The sequence below is a fragment of the Oncorhynchus masou genome, chromosome 6 (assembly GCF_036934945.1).
Source record: "Oncorhynchus masou masou isolate Uvic2021 chromosome 6, UVic_Omas_1.1, whole genome shotgun sequence".
In the NCBI taxonomy this organism is placed as follows: domain Eukaryota; kingdom Metazoa; phylum Chordata; class Actinopteri; order Salmoniformes; family Salmonidae; genus Oncorhynchus; species Oncorhynchus masou.
In genome coordinates, this window is record NC_088217.1 from 39,600,958 (window position 1) to 39,617,726 (window position 16,769).

A 16,769-nucleotide genomic window follows, 5' to 3' on the forward strand; every position below is an offset into this window, starting at 1 on the left:
TATTCATGTTGAAATGTTCTCATAAGCCCACTCACTGTTGTAGATAAAATAAACTGCTGAGTAGTTCTGAGCTAGCATTCAGATGGCTCAGGTCTAGCCTATGCCTTGCAGGCTGGGAGTGTCTCACCTCTCAACCCCCTTTTCTAGGTTTTCAAGATGATTCTTGTACATAAATATTTTTTAATTTACAGACGAGAGACCTAGTGCTATTTTGCACAGTGAATGTTAGATTATATTCTGGCTATTAGTTTATAGGTATGCCATAGTGCAGTCATTTGAACCCCAACATTTAGCCTCAAGAATAATTTTGCAGTGCTTTCAGGCGTCCTCAACTTCTTCTGTATGTTATGGAGGGATAGGGTCCTCGCACAGATTTAAAAGCCTATGGTACTCTTTGATGGCTGTTACTAAAGATAGATGTTTTATTAAATTTATAGTCAACTGTACATTTTCTCAAGAATCTTGCTCCAAGATCTGCTAAAGGGTTCTGAATAAGCAATGTCAGTTGTAGGCCAACTGTAGTGAGAGAGCTGTCCCAGGCCACAGCAGGCTGTATCTTAAACCCTGTGTTTATTCAGTGCTCTGAGAGCCTGGTCTGGTGGGGCAGCAGAGTGGAGTACAGTGAAGGGGTGGTTGTGTGTCTGCACCATCTGGGCTCCAGTCACATCCTGTGACTCTGCTCTGAACCAGCTGCACTCAGCCTCAGGTAGGCTATAGCTCCAGGCTGCTTCAACTAATGGGCAGACTGGGAGGGAGCCTCAGGGTTAGTCACTGTGCGAATAGACGGGTAGAGAAGACTGTAGTAAGGCACTAAACCATAATTGCTCCAGGGTCACTGTTGATAATGGCAGATCCTGCCACTCTCCGAGAGGGTGTCTCGGAGGTATTGGGTGGATTTTTTTTTGTTAAATAGTTTTCAAAAGATATCTGGATTCACCATTCGGATAGGATTAAATGCATAGGAATGGAACGGACAAATCATTGACTTGACTGGGGATAGAGATTTCTGCCAACATTTTGTCTGGAATTTGGGTTCTTACAGCAACACTTTTTTTTAGTTTGTCATTTGTTTTGTGGAGAAGTCAAGACAGCAGAAAATCCTATTTGACTTTCTAACTCTGAACTACTCCTTCTCACTTTCTCTTGTTCTATCAGCACCTCTATCTCTCTCTTTCCCACATGCCCCCGTGATATGCAACTTTTCAGGGAAGCTAGAAACCAATATACACAGGCAGTTAGAAAAGCCAAGGCTAGCTTTTTCAAGCAGTAATTTGCTTCCTGCAACAAACTCAAAAGGTTCTGGGACACTGTAAAGTCCATGGAGAATAAGAACACCTCCTCCCAGCTGCCCACTGCACTAAGGATAGAAAACACTGTCACCACCGATAAATCCACTATAATTGAGAATTTCAATAGGCATTTTTCTACGGCTGGCCATGCTTTCCACCTGGCTACCCCTACCCCGGTCAACAGCACTACACCCCCCACAGCAACTCGCCCAAGCCTTCCCCATTTCTCCTTCTCCCAAATTCAGTCAGCTGATGTTTTGAAAGAGCTGCAAAATCTGGACCCTTTCTTTCTAAAATTATCTGCTGAAATTGTTGCAACCCCTATTACTAGCCTGTTCAACTTCTTTCGTGTCGTCTGAGATTCCCAAAGATTGGAAAGCAGCTGCAGTCATCCCCCTCTTCAAAAGGGGGGACACTCTTGACCCAAACTGCTACAGACTTATATCTATCCTACCCTGCCTTTCTAAGGTCTTCGAAAGCCAAGTCGACAAACAGATTACCAACCATTTCGAATCCCACCATACCTTCTCCGCTATGCAATCTGGTTTCAGAGCTGGTCATGGGTGCACCTCAGCTACGCTCAAGGTCCTAAACGATATCTTAACCGCCATCGATAACAAACAATACTGTACAGCCGTATTCATTGACCTGGCCAAGGCTTTCGACTCTGTCAATCACCTCATCGGGAGACTCGATAGCCTTGGTTTCTCAAATGATTGCCTCACCTGGTTCACCAACTACTTCTCTGATAGAGTTCAGTGTGTCAAATCGGAGGGCCTGCTGTCCGGGCCTCTGGCAGTCTCTATGGGGGTGCCACAGGGTTCAATTCTTGGACCGACTCTTCTCTGTATACATCAATGATGTCGCTCTTGCTGCTGGTGAGTCTCTGATCCACCTCTACGCAGACGACACCATTCTGTATACTTCTGGCCCTTCTTTGGACACTGTGTTAACAACCTTCCAGGCGAGTTTCAATGCCATAAAACTCTCCTTCCGTGGCCTCCAATTGCTCTTAAATACAAGTAAAACTAAATGCGTGCTCTTCAACTGATTGCTGCCTGCACCTGCCCGCCCATCCAACATCACTGCTCTGGCCGGTTCTGTCTTAGAGTATGTGGACAACTACAAATACTTAGATGTCTGGTTAGACTGTAAACTCTCCTTCCAGACTCACATCAAACATCTCCAATCCAATGTTAAATCTAGAATTGGCTTCCTATTTTGCAACAAAGCATCCTTCAGTCATGCTGCCAAATATACCCTTGTAAAACTGACCATCCTACTGATCCTAGACTTCGGCGATGTCATTTACAAAGTAGCCTCCAATACCCTACTCAATAAATTGGATGCAGTCTATCACAGTGCCATCTGTTTTGTCACCAAAGCCCCATATACTACCCACCATTGCGACCTGTACGCTTTCGTTGGCTGGCCCTCGCTTCATACTCGTCGCCAAACCCACTGGCTCCAGGTCATCTAGAAGACCCTGCTAGGTAAAGTCACCCTGACCTCAGCTCGCTGGTCACCATAGCAGCACCCACCTGTAGCACGCACTCTAGCAGGTATATCTCTCTGGTCACCTCCATAACCATTTCTTACTTTGGCCGCCTCTCCTTCCAGTTCTCTGCTGCCAATGACTGGAACGAACTACAAAAATCTCTGAAACTGGAAACGCTTATCTCCCTCACGAGCTTTAAGCACCAGCTATCAGAGCAGCTCACAGATTACTGCACCTGTACACAGCCCATCTATAATTTAGCCCAAACAACTACCTCTCCCCCTACTGTATTTATTTTGCTCCTTTGCACCACATTATTTCTATCTCTACCTTGCACATTCTTCCACTGCAAATCTACCATTCCAGTGTTTTTTAATTGCTATATTGTATTTATTTTGCCACCATGGCCTTTTTTTCTGCCTTTACCTCCCCTATCTCACCTCATTTGCTCACATTGTATATAGACTTATTTTTCTATGATTTTTCAACGCCGATACCGATTATTGGAGTACCTAAAAAGCCCATACCAATTAATCTGACAATTTCTTTATTTGTAATAATGACAATTACAACAATACTGAATTAACACTTATTTTAACTTAATATAATACATCAATAAAAATCAATTTAGGCTCAAATAAATAATGAAACATGTTCAATTTGGTTTAAATAATGCAAAAACAATGTGTTAGAGAAGTAAAAGTGCAATATGTGCCATGTAAGAAAGCTAACGTTTTGAGTTCCTTGCTCAGAACATGAGAACATGTGAAAGTAGGTGGTTCCTTTTAACATGAGAATTCAATATTCCAAGGTAAGAGGTTTTAGGTTGTAGTTAATATAGTATTTATAGAACTATTTCTCTCTATACCATTTGTATTTCATATACCTTTGATTATTGGATGTTCTTATAGGCACAAGGGGAATAACTACTCCAAGTCTCAGAGTGAGTGACGTTTGAAACGCTATTAGCACACTTCCAGCTTAGCTAGTCATTTCACATCGGTTACACCAGCTATTAGGCTGATAGGCTTGAAGTCATAAACAGCGCTGTGCTTGTGAAGAGCTGCTGGCAAAACGCACGAAAGTGCTGTTTGAAGGAATGCTGCTGCCTACCATCGCTCAGACTGCTCTATCAAATCATAGACTTAATTATAACATAATAACACACAGAAATACGAGCCTTAGGTCATTAATATGGTCGAATCCGGAAACGATAATTTCGAAAACAAAACGTTTATTATTTCAGTGAAATACGGAACCGTTTGGTATTTAATCTCATGGGTGGCATCCCTAAGTCTAAATATTCTTGTTACATTGCACAACCTTCAATGTTATGTCATAATTATGTAAAATTCTGGCAAATTAGTTCGCAATGAGCCAGGCTGCTCAAACTGTTGCATATATCCTGACTCTGCGTGCAATGAACGCAAGAGAAATGACACAATTTCACCTGGTTAATATTGCCTGCTAACCTGGATTTCTTTTAGCTAAATATTCAGGTTTAAAAATATATACTTCTGTGTATTGATTTTAAGAAAGGCATTGGTGTTTTTGGTTAGGTACAGTCGTCCAACGATTGTGCTTTTTTCATAAATCATTCCCCAGCGTTGCATCGATTATATGCAACGCAGGACACTTTAAATAAACAAGTAATATCATCAACCATGTGTAGTTATAACTAGTGATTATGATTGATTGATTGTTTTTAATGCTAGCAAGCAACTTACCTTGGCTTCTACTGCATTCGCGTAACAGGCAGGCTCCTTGTGGAGTACAATGAGAGGCAGGTGGTTAGAGCGTTGGACTAGTTAGATGTAAGGTGCCAAGATTGGATCCCCCGAGCTGACAAGGTGAAATCTGTCGTTCTGCCCCTGAACAAGGCAGTTAACCCACCGTTCCTAGGCCGTCATTGAAAATAAGAATGTGTTCTTAACTGACTTGCCTAGTTAAATAAAGGTATTAAAAAAATGACACCCAAAAGTACTAATTTCCGATTTGTTATGAAAACTTCAAATCGGCTCTAATTAATCGGCCATTCCGATTAATTGGTCGACCTCTAGTATGTTTGTTTTACTCCCATGTGTAACTCTGTATTGCTGTATGTGTCGAACTGCTTTGCTTTATCTTGGCCAAGTCGCAATTGTAAATGAGAACTTGTTCTCAACTTGCCTACCTGGTTAAATAAAGGTTTTTTATATATATATATATATATATATATATATATATATATATATATATACATACACACACTCAGCATGTAAGTGGCTTTACATTAAGCTAATGATGATGCAGGGACACCAGCTGCTTTTCCTCTTTTGCTGGCTCTAAATGGGGCAGGTCAGTGGACAGGTGTGAGGGGCTTGCAGTGGCCCCAGAGTGATTGGTAATGAACTAACTGTTGCAAAACGTGGTGATCTATATCAGAGCCTGGAAACATGTACTTGAGATGGACTTCGGGGTTATGTTTAGGATTTAGATACAGGTCTGTCCTGGCATGGAGACCAAGGAACAGATTGGCTCAGAAGGTATTTTTTTTTTATTTGTCTGTGTTAGCATCAGGGTGCAGTGCCTGTGTCTACTGAGCTGTGATAGGTGCCCTTCACAGATCAGTGTTTTCCATGTAATTCGGCTAGTTTTCAAACCCCTTGACTTTTTCCACATTTTGTTAAGTTACAGCCTTATTCTAAAATGTATTATTATTATTTTGTTCTTCCTCGTTAATCTACACACACTACCCCATAATAACAAAGCGAAAACATGTTTTTAGAAATGCTGCCAAATTTATTACAAATAAAGAACAGCAGAAATAAATACCTTCTCTATGTAAGTATTCAGAACCTTTGCTATGAGACTCAATTTAGCTCAGGTGCATCCTGTTTCCATTGATCATCCTTGAGATGTTTCTACAACTTGGAGTCCATCTGTGGTAAATTCAATTGATTGGACATGAATTGGAAAGGCACACATCTGTCTATCTTAGAGGACGACCGATTATGTTTTTTCAAAGCCGATACTGATTATTGGAGGACCAAAAAAAGCAGATGCCTATATTATTATTTTTATATATATACATCACACACGCGCGCGCGCGCGCACACACACACACACACACAGTGGGGAGAACAAGTATTTGATACACTGCAGATTTAGCAGGTTTTCCTACTTACAAAGCATGTAGAGGTCTGTAATGTTTTATCATAGGTACACCTCAACTGTGAGAGATGGAATTTAAAACAAAAATCCAGAAAATCATTGTATGATTTTTAAGTAATTAATTTGCATTTTATTGCATGACATAAGTATTTGATCACCTACCAACCAGTAAGAATTACGGCTCTCACAGACCTGTCAGTTTTTCTTTAAGAAGCCCTCCTGTTCTCCACTCAATACCTGTATTAACTGCACCTGTCCACACACCCAATCAAGCAGACACCAACCTCTCCACAATGGCCAAGACCAGAGAGCTGTGTCAGGACATCAGGGATAAAATTGTAGACCTGCACAAGGCTGGGATGGGCTACAGGACAATAGGCAAGCAGTTTGGTGAGAAGGCAACAACTGTTGGTGCAATTATTAGAAAATGGAAGAAGTTCAAGATGACGGTCAATCACCCTCGATCTGGGGCTCCATGCAAGATCTCACCTCGTGTGGCATCAATAATCATGAGGAAGGTGAGGGATCAGCCCAGAACTACACGGAAGGACCTGGCCAATGACCTGAAGAGAGTTCAACCCCAAGAACACCATCCGTAAAGCATTGAGGTGGAAACATCATTCTTTGGGGATGCTTTTCTGCAAAGGGGACAGGATGGGGCCATGTATCGCGAGATCTTGGCCAACAACCTCCTTCCCTCAGTAAGAGCATTGAAGATGGGTTGTGGCTGGGTCTTCCAGCATGAGAACGACCGAAACACACAGCCAGGGCAACTAAGGAGTGGCTCCATAAGAAGCATCTCAAGGTCCTGGAGTGGCCTAGCCAGTCTCCAGACCTGAACCCAATATAAAATCTTTGGAGGGAGCTGAAAGTCTGTTTGCCCAGCGACGGCCCCGAAACCTGAAGGATCTGGAGAAGGTCTGTATGGAGGAGTTGAATGTGCTGACAACAAAATCACACAAAAATTATCAATGGAAATCAAATTTATCAACCCATGGAGGTCTGGATTTGGAGTCGCACTCAAAATTAAAGTGGATAACCACACTACAGGCTGATCCAACTTCAATGTAATGTCCTTAAAACAAGTCAGAATGAGGCTTAGTAGTGTGTGTGGCCTCCACGTGCCTGTATGACCTCCCTACAATGCCTGGGCATGCTCCTGATGAGGTGGCGGATGGTCTCCTGAGGGATCTCCTCCCAGATCTGAACTAAAGCATCCGCCAACTCGTGGACAGTCTGTGGCGTTGGTGGATGGAGTGAGACATGATGTCCCAGATGTGCTCAATTGGATTCAGGTCTGGGGAACGGGCGGGCCAGTCCATAGCATCAATGCCTTCCTCTTGCAGGAACTTCTGACACACTCCAGCCACATGAGGGCTTGCATTGTCTTGCATTAGGAGGAAACCAGGGCCAACCGCACCAGCATATGGTCTCACAAGGGGTCTGAGGATCTCATCTCGGTACCTAATGGCAGTCAGGCTACCTCTGGCGAGCACATGGAGGGCTGTGCGACACCCCAAAGAAATGCCACCCCACACCATGACTGACCCACCGCCAAACCGGTCATGCTGGAGGATGTTGCAGGCAGCAGAACGTTCTCCACGGCGTCTCCAGACTGTCACATGTGCTCAGTGTGAACCTGCTTTCATCTGTGAAGAGCACAGGGCGCCAGTGGTGAATTTGCCAATCTTGGTGTTCTCTGGCAAATGCCAAACGTCCTGCACGGTGTTGGGCTGTAAGCACAACCCCCACCTGTGGACGTCGGGCCCTCATACCATCCTCATGGAGTCTGTTTCTGACCGTTTGAGCAGACACATGCACATTTGTGGCCTGTTGGAGGTCATTTTGCAGGGCTCTGGCAGTGCTCCTCCTCCACCTTGCACAAAGGCGGAGGTAGCGGTCCTGTTGCTGGGTTGTTGCCCTCCTACGGCCTCCTCCACGTCTCCTGATGTACTGTCCTGTCTCCTTGTAGCGCCTCCATGCTCTGGACACTACGCTGACAGACACAGCAAACCTTCTTGCCACAGTTCGCATCGATGTGCAATCCTGGATGAGCTGCACTACTTGAGCCACTTGTGTGGGTTGTGGATTCCGTCTCATGCTACCCCGAGAGTGAAAGCACCGCCAGCATTCAAAAGTGACCAAAACACCAGCCAGGAAGCATAGGAACTGAGAAGTGGTCTGTGGTCCCCACCTGTAGAACCACTCCTTTATTGGGGGTGTCTTGCTAATTGCCTATAATTTCCATTCCATTTGCACAACAGCATGTGAAATTTATTGTCAATCAGTGTTGCTTCCTAAGTGGACAGTTTGATTTCACAGAAGTGTGATTGACTTGGAGTTACATTGTGTTGTTTAAGTGTTCCCTTAATTTTTTTGAGCAATATATATATATATATACATACATACATACATACATACACACACATACATACATACATACATACACTGAATGGACACTTATTTTAACTTAATATAATACAAAAATAAATAAATTTAGTCTCAAATAATGACACGTTCAATTTGGTTTAAATAATGCAAAAACGAAGTGTTGGAGAAGTAAAAGTTTTATATGTGCCATGTAAAAAAGCTAATGTTTACGTTCCTTGCTTAGAACATGAGCTGGTGGTTCATTTTAACATGAGTCTTCAATATTCCCAGTTTAGGTTGTAGCTATTATAGGACTATTTCTCTCTATACCATTTGTATTTCATATCTTTGACTATTGAATGTTCTTATAGGCACTATAGTATAGTATTGCCAGCCTAATCTCGGGAGCTGATAAGGCTTGAAGTCATAAACTTCGCTGTGCTTGTAGCATTGCGAAGAGCTTCTGGCAAACGCAGGAAAGTGCTGTTTGAATGAATGCTTACGAGCCTGTCGCTGCTCAGTCAGACTGTTCTATCAAATCATAGACTTAATTATAATAAACACACAAATACGAGCCTTAGGTCATTAATATGGTCAAATCCGGAAAATAGAATTTCAAAAACAAGTTTATTCTTTCAGTGAAATACGGAACTGTTCCGTATTTTATAGAGCGGGTGACATCCCTAAGTCTAAATATTGCTGTTACATTGCACAACCTTCAATTTTATGTCATAATTATGTAAAATTCTGGCAAATTAATTACGGTCTTTGTTAGGAAGAAATAATCTTCACACAGTTCGCAACGAGCCAGGCAGCCCAAACGGCTGCATATACCTTGACTTTGCTTGCATAGAATGCAAGAGAAGTGGCACATTTTCCCTAGTTAATATTTCCTGCTAACAGGAATTTCTTAACTAAATATGCAGGTTTAAAAATATATACTTGTGTATTGATTTTAAGAAAGGCATTGATGTTTATGGTTAGGTACATTGGTGCAACAACAGGGCTTTTTTTCGCGAATGCGCTTGTTACATCATCACCCGTTTGGCAAAGTGGGCTGTGATTCGATGATAAATTAAAAGGCACCGCGCTGATTATATGCAACGCAGGACAAGCTAGATAACTACAATTGTTGATGATATTACTAGTTTAACTAGTGATTATGTTAAGATTGATTGTTTTTCATAAGATAAGTTTAATGCTAGCTAGCAACTTACCTTGGCTCCTTGCTGCACTCACGTAACAGGTGGTCAGCCTGCCATGCAGTCTCCTCGTGGAGTGCAATGTAAACGGCCATAAACAACGTCCAAAAATGCAGATTCACTGATTGTTATGAAAACTTGAAATCGGACCTAATTAATAAGGCATGCCGATTAATCGGTCAAAGTCTAATCTATGTAAGGTCCCACAGTTGACAGTGTATGTCAGAGCAAAAACCAAGCCATAAGGTCGAAGGAATTGTCCGTAGAGCTCCGATACAGGATTGTGTCGAGGCACAAATCTGGGGAAGGGTACCAAAGAATGTCTGCAGCGTTGAAGTTCCCCAAGAACACAGTGGCCTCCATAATTCTTAAATGGAATAAGTTTGGAACCACCAAGACTATTCCTAGAGTGGTCCTCCTAGCCGAACTGAAGAATCTGGGGAGAAGGGTCTTGGTCAGGGAGGTGACCAAGAATCCGATTGTCCGCTCTGAAGGAGCTCTAGAGTTTCTCTGTGTAGATGGGGGAACCTTCCAGAAGGACAACCATCTCTGCAGCACTCCACCAATCAAGCCTTTATGGTAGTGGTCAGACGGAAGCCACTCCTCAGTGAAAGGAACATAACAGCCTGCTTTGAGTTTGCCAAAAGGCACCTAAAGGACTCTGACCAGGAGAAACAAGATTCTCTGGTCTAATGAAACCAAGATTGAACTCTTTGGCCTGAATGCCAAGCGTCACATCTGAAGGAAACCTGGCACCATCCCTACGGTGAAGCATGGCGGTGGCAGCATCATGCTTTGGGGATGTTTTTCAGCGGCACGGACTGGGAGACTAGTTAGGATCGAGCAAAAGATAAATGGAGCAAAGTACAGAGAGATTCGTGATAACCTGCTCCAGAGCTCTCAGGACCTCAGATTGAGGCGAAGGTTCACCTTCCAACAGGACAATGACCCTAAGCACACAGGCAAGACGATGCAGGAGTTGCTTCTGAACAACTGTTGCTTCTGAATGTCTATGAGTGGCCCAGCCAGAGCCCAGACTTGAACCAGATCTAACATCTCTGGAGAGACCTGTAAATAGCTGTGCAGTGACGCTCCCCAACCAACCTGACATCTGATCTGCAGAGAATGATGGGGTGAATCTCCCCAAATACAGGTATGCCAAGCTTGTAGCGTCATACCCAAGAAGACTTGACGCTGTTGTCACTGCCAAAGGTGCTTCAACAAAATACTGAGTGAAGGGTCTGAATAATTATGTAAATGTGATATTTCCTTTTTATATATATGTTTCTAAACCTGGTTTTGCTTTGTCATTATGGGGTATTGTGTGTAGATTGAGGGAAAGAAAACAAAGAAAAAATTAACTTTAAACCAAACATATTTTGGGAAAAGTCGAGGGGTCTGAATACTTAACGAATGCACTGTATGTAAAAAGGTTGTTGTCTGGGGCAAACCAGGCTTTCCTTTTCCTGGTTTCACTGTGTTCTGTCTGCTGCATCAAAACCTGACATGTTTTGTAATAAAGTAGCCTATGTTCACTACAGTTGCTCTAGCCCACTGGTCTAGTCCCTATTGACCACATTTTGCTATGTGTATAGACATTTCTCTTTTGTCTGATCTCTTGGCCTGTTTGTTACTCTAATAGATTACATATTTTCCTCCTCTGTTGCTGCAGAAACTAAATTAATCTTTGACTAATGACTGATTAGTGTGGTCAGTGACTCTGAGTGGCTGGTGCTTGCAGGGTTGAGTGGCTAGTGCCAGTGCCTCTGAGGGTAATATGTAGGTAGGTATGTCACTAAGTCCCAGTGGAATTTGGCTTTCATAACAAAATATAGTAGCTAGGACACTGGCTTTTGTTGACACCAGTTTTTTCTAAGCCAGATGTTACCACACAAGCCACATGTTGCCAAATACATTGATGGATTCACAATTTGTTATTAATCATTTTGTTTTAACAAAGTTTTGCTTTGCACATGCAAAGGGATTTGGTTATGCAATTCCGAGCTAAATAGCAATTGCAGCAATCGGATCAGATTGTAATTCCAGTAAGAGTCATGCGGTCCCTCCTGCCAAATCCCCGGGGGTGTCAGCTGTCTCATCTCACCTGATCATTTTCCCCTCTGCAGTCATGCAGCCTGCTAACCTCTGACCCATGGCGGAAACATCCCTGCTGCCCACCCCCTCGCTGGTTTCACATGCTCAGCACAGAGCACCCTCTCACTCTCTGTTTGCATTCCACAACACAGGCAGCCCTGCCAACCGGTTCTGGGCCCATACGGGCAGACGGATCAGATTCTCTTAGTGTCACTACCCGCTCCCCTCCAGGCCCCCTCACACAAGCACAGACACACTACACAAGACAACACTGCACCAATATTCACTCCCTGCTGTTTTATCCCCAGACTGTGACTATGGCTGTTCCCTGGCTATGTTAAAGGTTAGAGTGAAGACACCCTCACAACAGGGATCTCCACTCTGACTCTGTTTGTTTGGCTTTATTTAAGACATCAACTGTATCCTGTGTTTCCTCCTATTCCAGGCCCTCTTTATGCTGTATAGCTGCTGTCTTCAGTTCCACTGTTATACAACGTATTCTCTCTCTTTTGGGAGGAGTGGTGATCTTGGCGGGAAGCCAATGGAGATGAGGGCCCATACAGGCAAGGAAAGAGTGAGGGGGATTGGGGGGAGTAGGGTGGGATTTTGGGAATGGACAAAAAGTGTCAGAGGGGAAAGCAAGAATTCCAAACGCTCTCATTTCCTTGTAATCATGTGACTGGTGTGTGTGCGTTGTGTGCCTCTCCCTGTAAGTCCCAATGAACTGCCTGAACAGGTTACTGAGGTGCTCTCCTCTGTCTGGCACCCCCACCCCTTCATTAGTCTCATCACTCTTTCATCGCAGTCACTGATAAACAGAGTCCTGACTCATGATCACACAGTCAACAACCCTATCTGGAAATAGAAAGCCTGTCCCTGGTTAAGGGGGTCTTTATGTAGACTAGTCCTAGATGTGAGACAGTACATTTTATTTTCAGCAGTCATGATTGCCCTATTGAGTTAAGAGATTCTAAAATTACCTTTTGCATTTGGTACCTTGAATTAACATTATTTCTTGAATAAAATAGCGTTCCAGATAGACGATTCCTAACGTTCTTAGTGGGAGTTTTGGAAATCCATGTCGGGATTTCCCTTTGACACACACACACGCTCCCTGGTAAAGGAACACAGTGTACTCTTGGAGATTGAGCATTTAGGGAGGGGGGGCAAGCGGTGTCGGGTATTGGGAAACATTGGCTAAAACCCTGCCTAGGAACTAGAGAACTTGCGTACAAAGATGTGATAAACTTGTATTGTACGAAAATTTGGATTGGAAGAATTGTGTTTTTACCAGATGTAAGAAATGACTTAAATGTAAATGTTGTTGTTTAGTACAGAACAGTAATGTTCCAAAGCATGTTAATGTGTCCCTGCTGTTGAGCTTGTTGATGCCTCCACCTTTGACCCGTTTTGGCCTTAAGTTGATCCTTTTCCAGAATTTTCCTTAATATGACGCGTCCCAGGATCCCTCGGGTTCAGCCATCCTTGGATGACCGCATCTTCCCCACACAGCCCGGCGTCACTGCCGTCTACAGCGTGAGTACACACACACACACCCACACACACACACACACACACACACCCACACACACACACACACACACACACACATGCTCCACCACAGATACATATGCTCATACCACACATGCTGGTTGTGAACCCTAGCAAGCATATTCCAACCACATATCTCAAGTCTGACACTGCAGGGCGCCAGACTGCGACCATTTTGTGACATTTTTCAACCCTTTGACTTGGTCATGCGAGTAAAATGTTTAATTGGTTGCATGGGTGCTAGCTGCATATTCTACATGGTCACTAGGGGTGTAACAGTTCACCAAAACCATATTGATACTTATTGTGGTTTTGGGGTCACGGGTCGGTTTCGGTACAGCAAGAAAATGTTATGCAATTAACAATGTAAAAATCAAACTCTATTTGTCACATGCGCCGAATACAACCTTACCGCGAAATGCTTACTTACAAGCCCTTAGCCAACAGTGCAGTTCAAGAAGAGTTAAGAGAATATTTACTAAATAAACTAAAGTAAAACAGAATAAAAAGGAACATAACAACAACGAGGCTATAAACAGGGGGTACCAGTGCCGAGTCTGTGTGCAGGGGTACATATTAGTTAGTAATTTGTACATGTAGGTAGGGGTGAAGTGACTATGCATAGATAATAAACAATGAGTAGCAGCAGTGTACAAACAAATAGAGGGGGGTCAATGTAATAGTCTGGTAACCATTTGATGAATTGTTCAACAGTCTTATGGCTCAGGGGTAAAAGCTGTTAAGGAGCCTTTTGGTCCTAGACTTGGCACTCCGGTACCGCTTGCCGCGTGGTAGCAGAGAAAACAGCCTATGACTTGGGTGACAGGAATCTCTTACAATATTAGGGGTTTTCCTCTGGCACCACATATTATATAGGTCATGGATGGTAGGAAGCTTGACCCCAGTGATGTACTGGGCCGTACACACTACCCTCTGAAGCGCCTTACGGTCAGATGCCAAGCAGTTGCCATACCAGGCGGTGTTGCAACCGGCCAGGATGCTCTCGATGGTGCAGCTGTAGAACCTTTTTGAGTATCTGAGGACCCACACCAAATCTTTTCAGTCTCCTGAGGGGAGGGAAAGGTTTTGTCTTGCCCTCTTCATGACTGTCTTGGTGTGTTTGGACCATGATAGTTTGTTGGTGACGTGGACACCAAGGAACTTGAAACTCTCGATCTGCTCCACGACAGCCCCGTTGATTTTAATGGGGGGCCTGTTCGGCCTGCCTTTTCCTGTAGTCCACGATCAGATGCTTTGTCTTGCTCACATTGAGGGAGAGCTTGTTGTCCTGACACCACACTGCCAGTTCTCTGACCTCCCTATAGGCTGTCTCATTGTTGTCGTGATCAGGTCTACCACTGTTTTGTCATCGGCAAACTTAATGTTGGAGTTGTTTGACCATGCAGTTGTGTGTGAACAGGGAGTACAGGAGGGGACTAAGTACCCACCCCTGAGGGGCCCCAGTGTAGAGGATCCGCGTGGCAGACGTGTTGTTGCCTACACTTACCACCTGGGGGCTGCCTGTCAGCAAGTCCAGGATCCAGTTGCAGAGGGAGGTGTTTAGTCCCAGGGTCCTTAGCTTAGTGATGAGCTTTGTAGGCACTATGGTGTTGAACTCTGGGCTGTAGTCAATGAATAGCATTCTCACATAGGCGTTCCTTTTGTCCAGGTAGGAAAGAACAGTGTGGAGTGTGATTGAGATTGCGTAATCTCTGGATCTGTTGTGGCGGTATACAAATTGGAGTGGGTCTAGGTTATCCAGGAGGATGCTGTTGATGTGAGCCATGGCCAGCCTTTCAAAGCACTTCATGGCTACTGACGTGAGTGGTACAGGGCGTTAGTCATTTAGGCAGGTTACCTTGCTTCCTTGGGCACAGGGACTATGGTGGTCTGCTTGAAACATGTAGGTTTTACAGACTCCGTCAGGGAGAGGTTGAAGATGTCAGTGAAGACACTTGCTAGTTGGTCCGCGCATGCTTTGAGTACACATCCTGGTAATCCATTTGGCCCTGCGGCTTTGTGAATGTTGACCTTTTTAAAGGTCTTGCTCACATCGGCTACCGAGAACGTTATCACACAGTTATCCAGAACAGCTGGTGCTCTCTTGCATGCTTCAGTGCTGCTTGCCTCGAAGGGAGAAGAAAAGGCATTTAGCTCGTCTGGTAGGCTTCCATCACTGGGCAGCTCACTTCTTGGTTTCCCTTTTGTAGTCCATAATAGTTTTCAAGCCCTTGCACATCTGACGAGTGTCAGAGCCGGTGTAGGAGGAATCAATCTTAATCCTGTATTGACACTTTGCTTGTTTGATGGTTCGTCTGAGGGCATTGCAGGATTTCTTATAAGCATCCGGATTAGTGTCCCACTCCTTGAGCCTTTAGCTTGATGTAGATGTTGCCTGTAATCCATGGCTTCTGGTTTGGATATGCACATACGGTCACTGTGGGGACAACGTTGTCGATGATGCCGATGACTGAGGTGATATACTCCTCAATGCCATTGGATGAATCCCGGAACATATTCCAGTCCGTGCTAGCAAAACAGTCCTGTAGTGTAGCATCCTCATTGACCACCTCCATATTGAGCCACTGGTACTTCTGGCTTCAGTTTTTTTGCTTTTAAGCAGGAATCGGGAGGATAGAATTATGGTCAGATTTGCCAAATGGAGGATGGGGGAGAGCTTAGTATGCATCTCGGTGTGTGTGGAGTAAAGGTGTTCTAGAGTTTTTTTTTTTTCTGGTAAAACCGATTTAAGGTTGCCTGCATTAAAGTCTACTTCAGGCGAACAATACCTAAAGACTTCTTTAATATTAGACTTTGCGCACCAGCTGTTATTAACAACAACAACAAAAAACACACCCCCGCCCCTCGTCTTACCAGACGTAGCTTCTCTGTTCTGCCGGTGCATGGACAATCCCGCCAGCTCTATATTATCCGTGTCGTCGTTCAACCACACTCCGTGAAACAAGATATTACACTTCTTAACCTCTTGAAGCAAGGGGGCACTATTTTTATGTTTGGAAAAATAACGTTCCCAAAGTAAACAGCCTATTTCTCAGGACTAGATGCTAGAATATGCATATAATTGACAGATTAGGATAGAAAACACTCTAAAGTTTCCAAAACTGTCAAAATATCGTCTGTGAGTATAACAGAACTGATATTGCAGGCAAAACCCTGAGAAAAATCAAACCAGTAAGTGGCTTCTATTTTGAAAACTCCATGTTCCATAGCCTCCCATTGCTCCATTTAAAGGGATATCAACCAGATTCCTTTTCCTATCGCTTCCTTAATGTGTCAACAGTCTTCAGACATAGTTTCAGGCTTTTATTTTGAAAAATGAGCCAGAACGATAACATTGCGTCAAGTGGTCACATGACTTTTGCTCGCACAACAGAATTTGGACAGCTATTGTTTTTCCCTCTCCTACTGTGAAAGACATTTGCGGTTGATATATTATCGATTATATATTTTGAAAAACAACCTGAGGATTGATTATAAAGAACGTTTGACATGTTTCTGTGGACATTACGGATATTACTTGGAATTTGTCTGCGTTGTCGTGACCGCTCTTTCCTGTGGATTTCTGAACATAATGCGCCAAACAAACAGAGG

The 16,769-nt window shown here is 43.7% G+C and overlaps 1 protein-coding gene across 10 annotated transcripts in view; it reads left to right on the forward strand.

Annotated features, from left to right (window-relative positions):
- LOC135542043 (eukaryotic translation initiation factor 4 gamma 3-like) overlaps positions 1 to 16,769 on the forward strand; it is a 78,700-nt gene that overhangs the window by 7,538 nt on the left and 54,393 nt on the right. For 8 of the 10 annotated variants that reach the window (XM_064968636.1, XM_064968637.1, XM_064968640.1 and 5 more), the window contains exon 2: positions 13,043 to 13,142. In XM_064968636.1, coding sequence (XP_064824708.1) covers positions 13,043 to 13,142 — 100 coding nt within the window. The remainder of the gene's footprint in view (positions 1 to 13,042; positions 13,143 to 16,769) is intronic. The other 2 variants (XM_064968641.1, XM_064968645.1) reach the window with 1 other exon arrangement.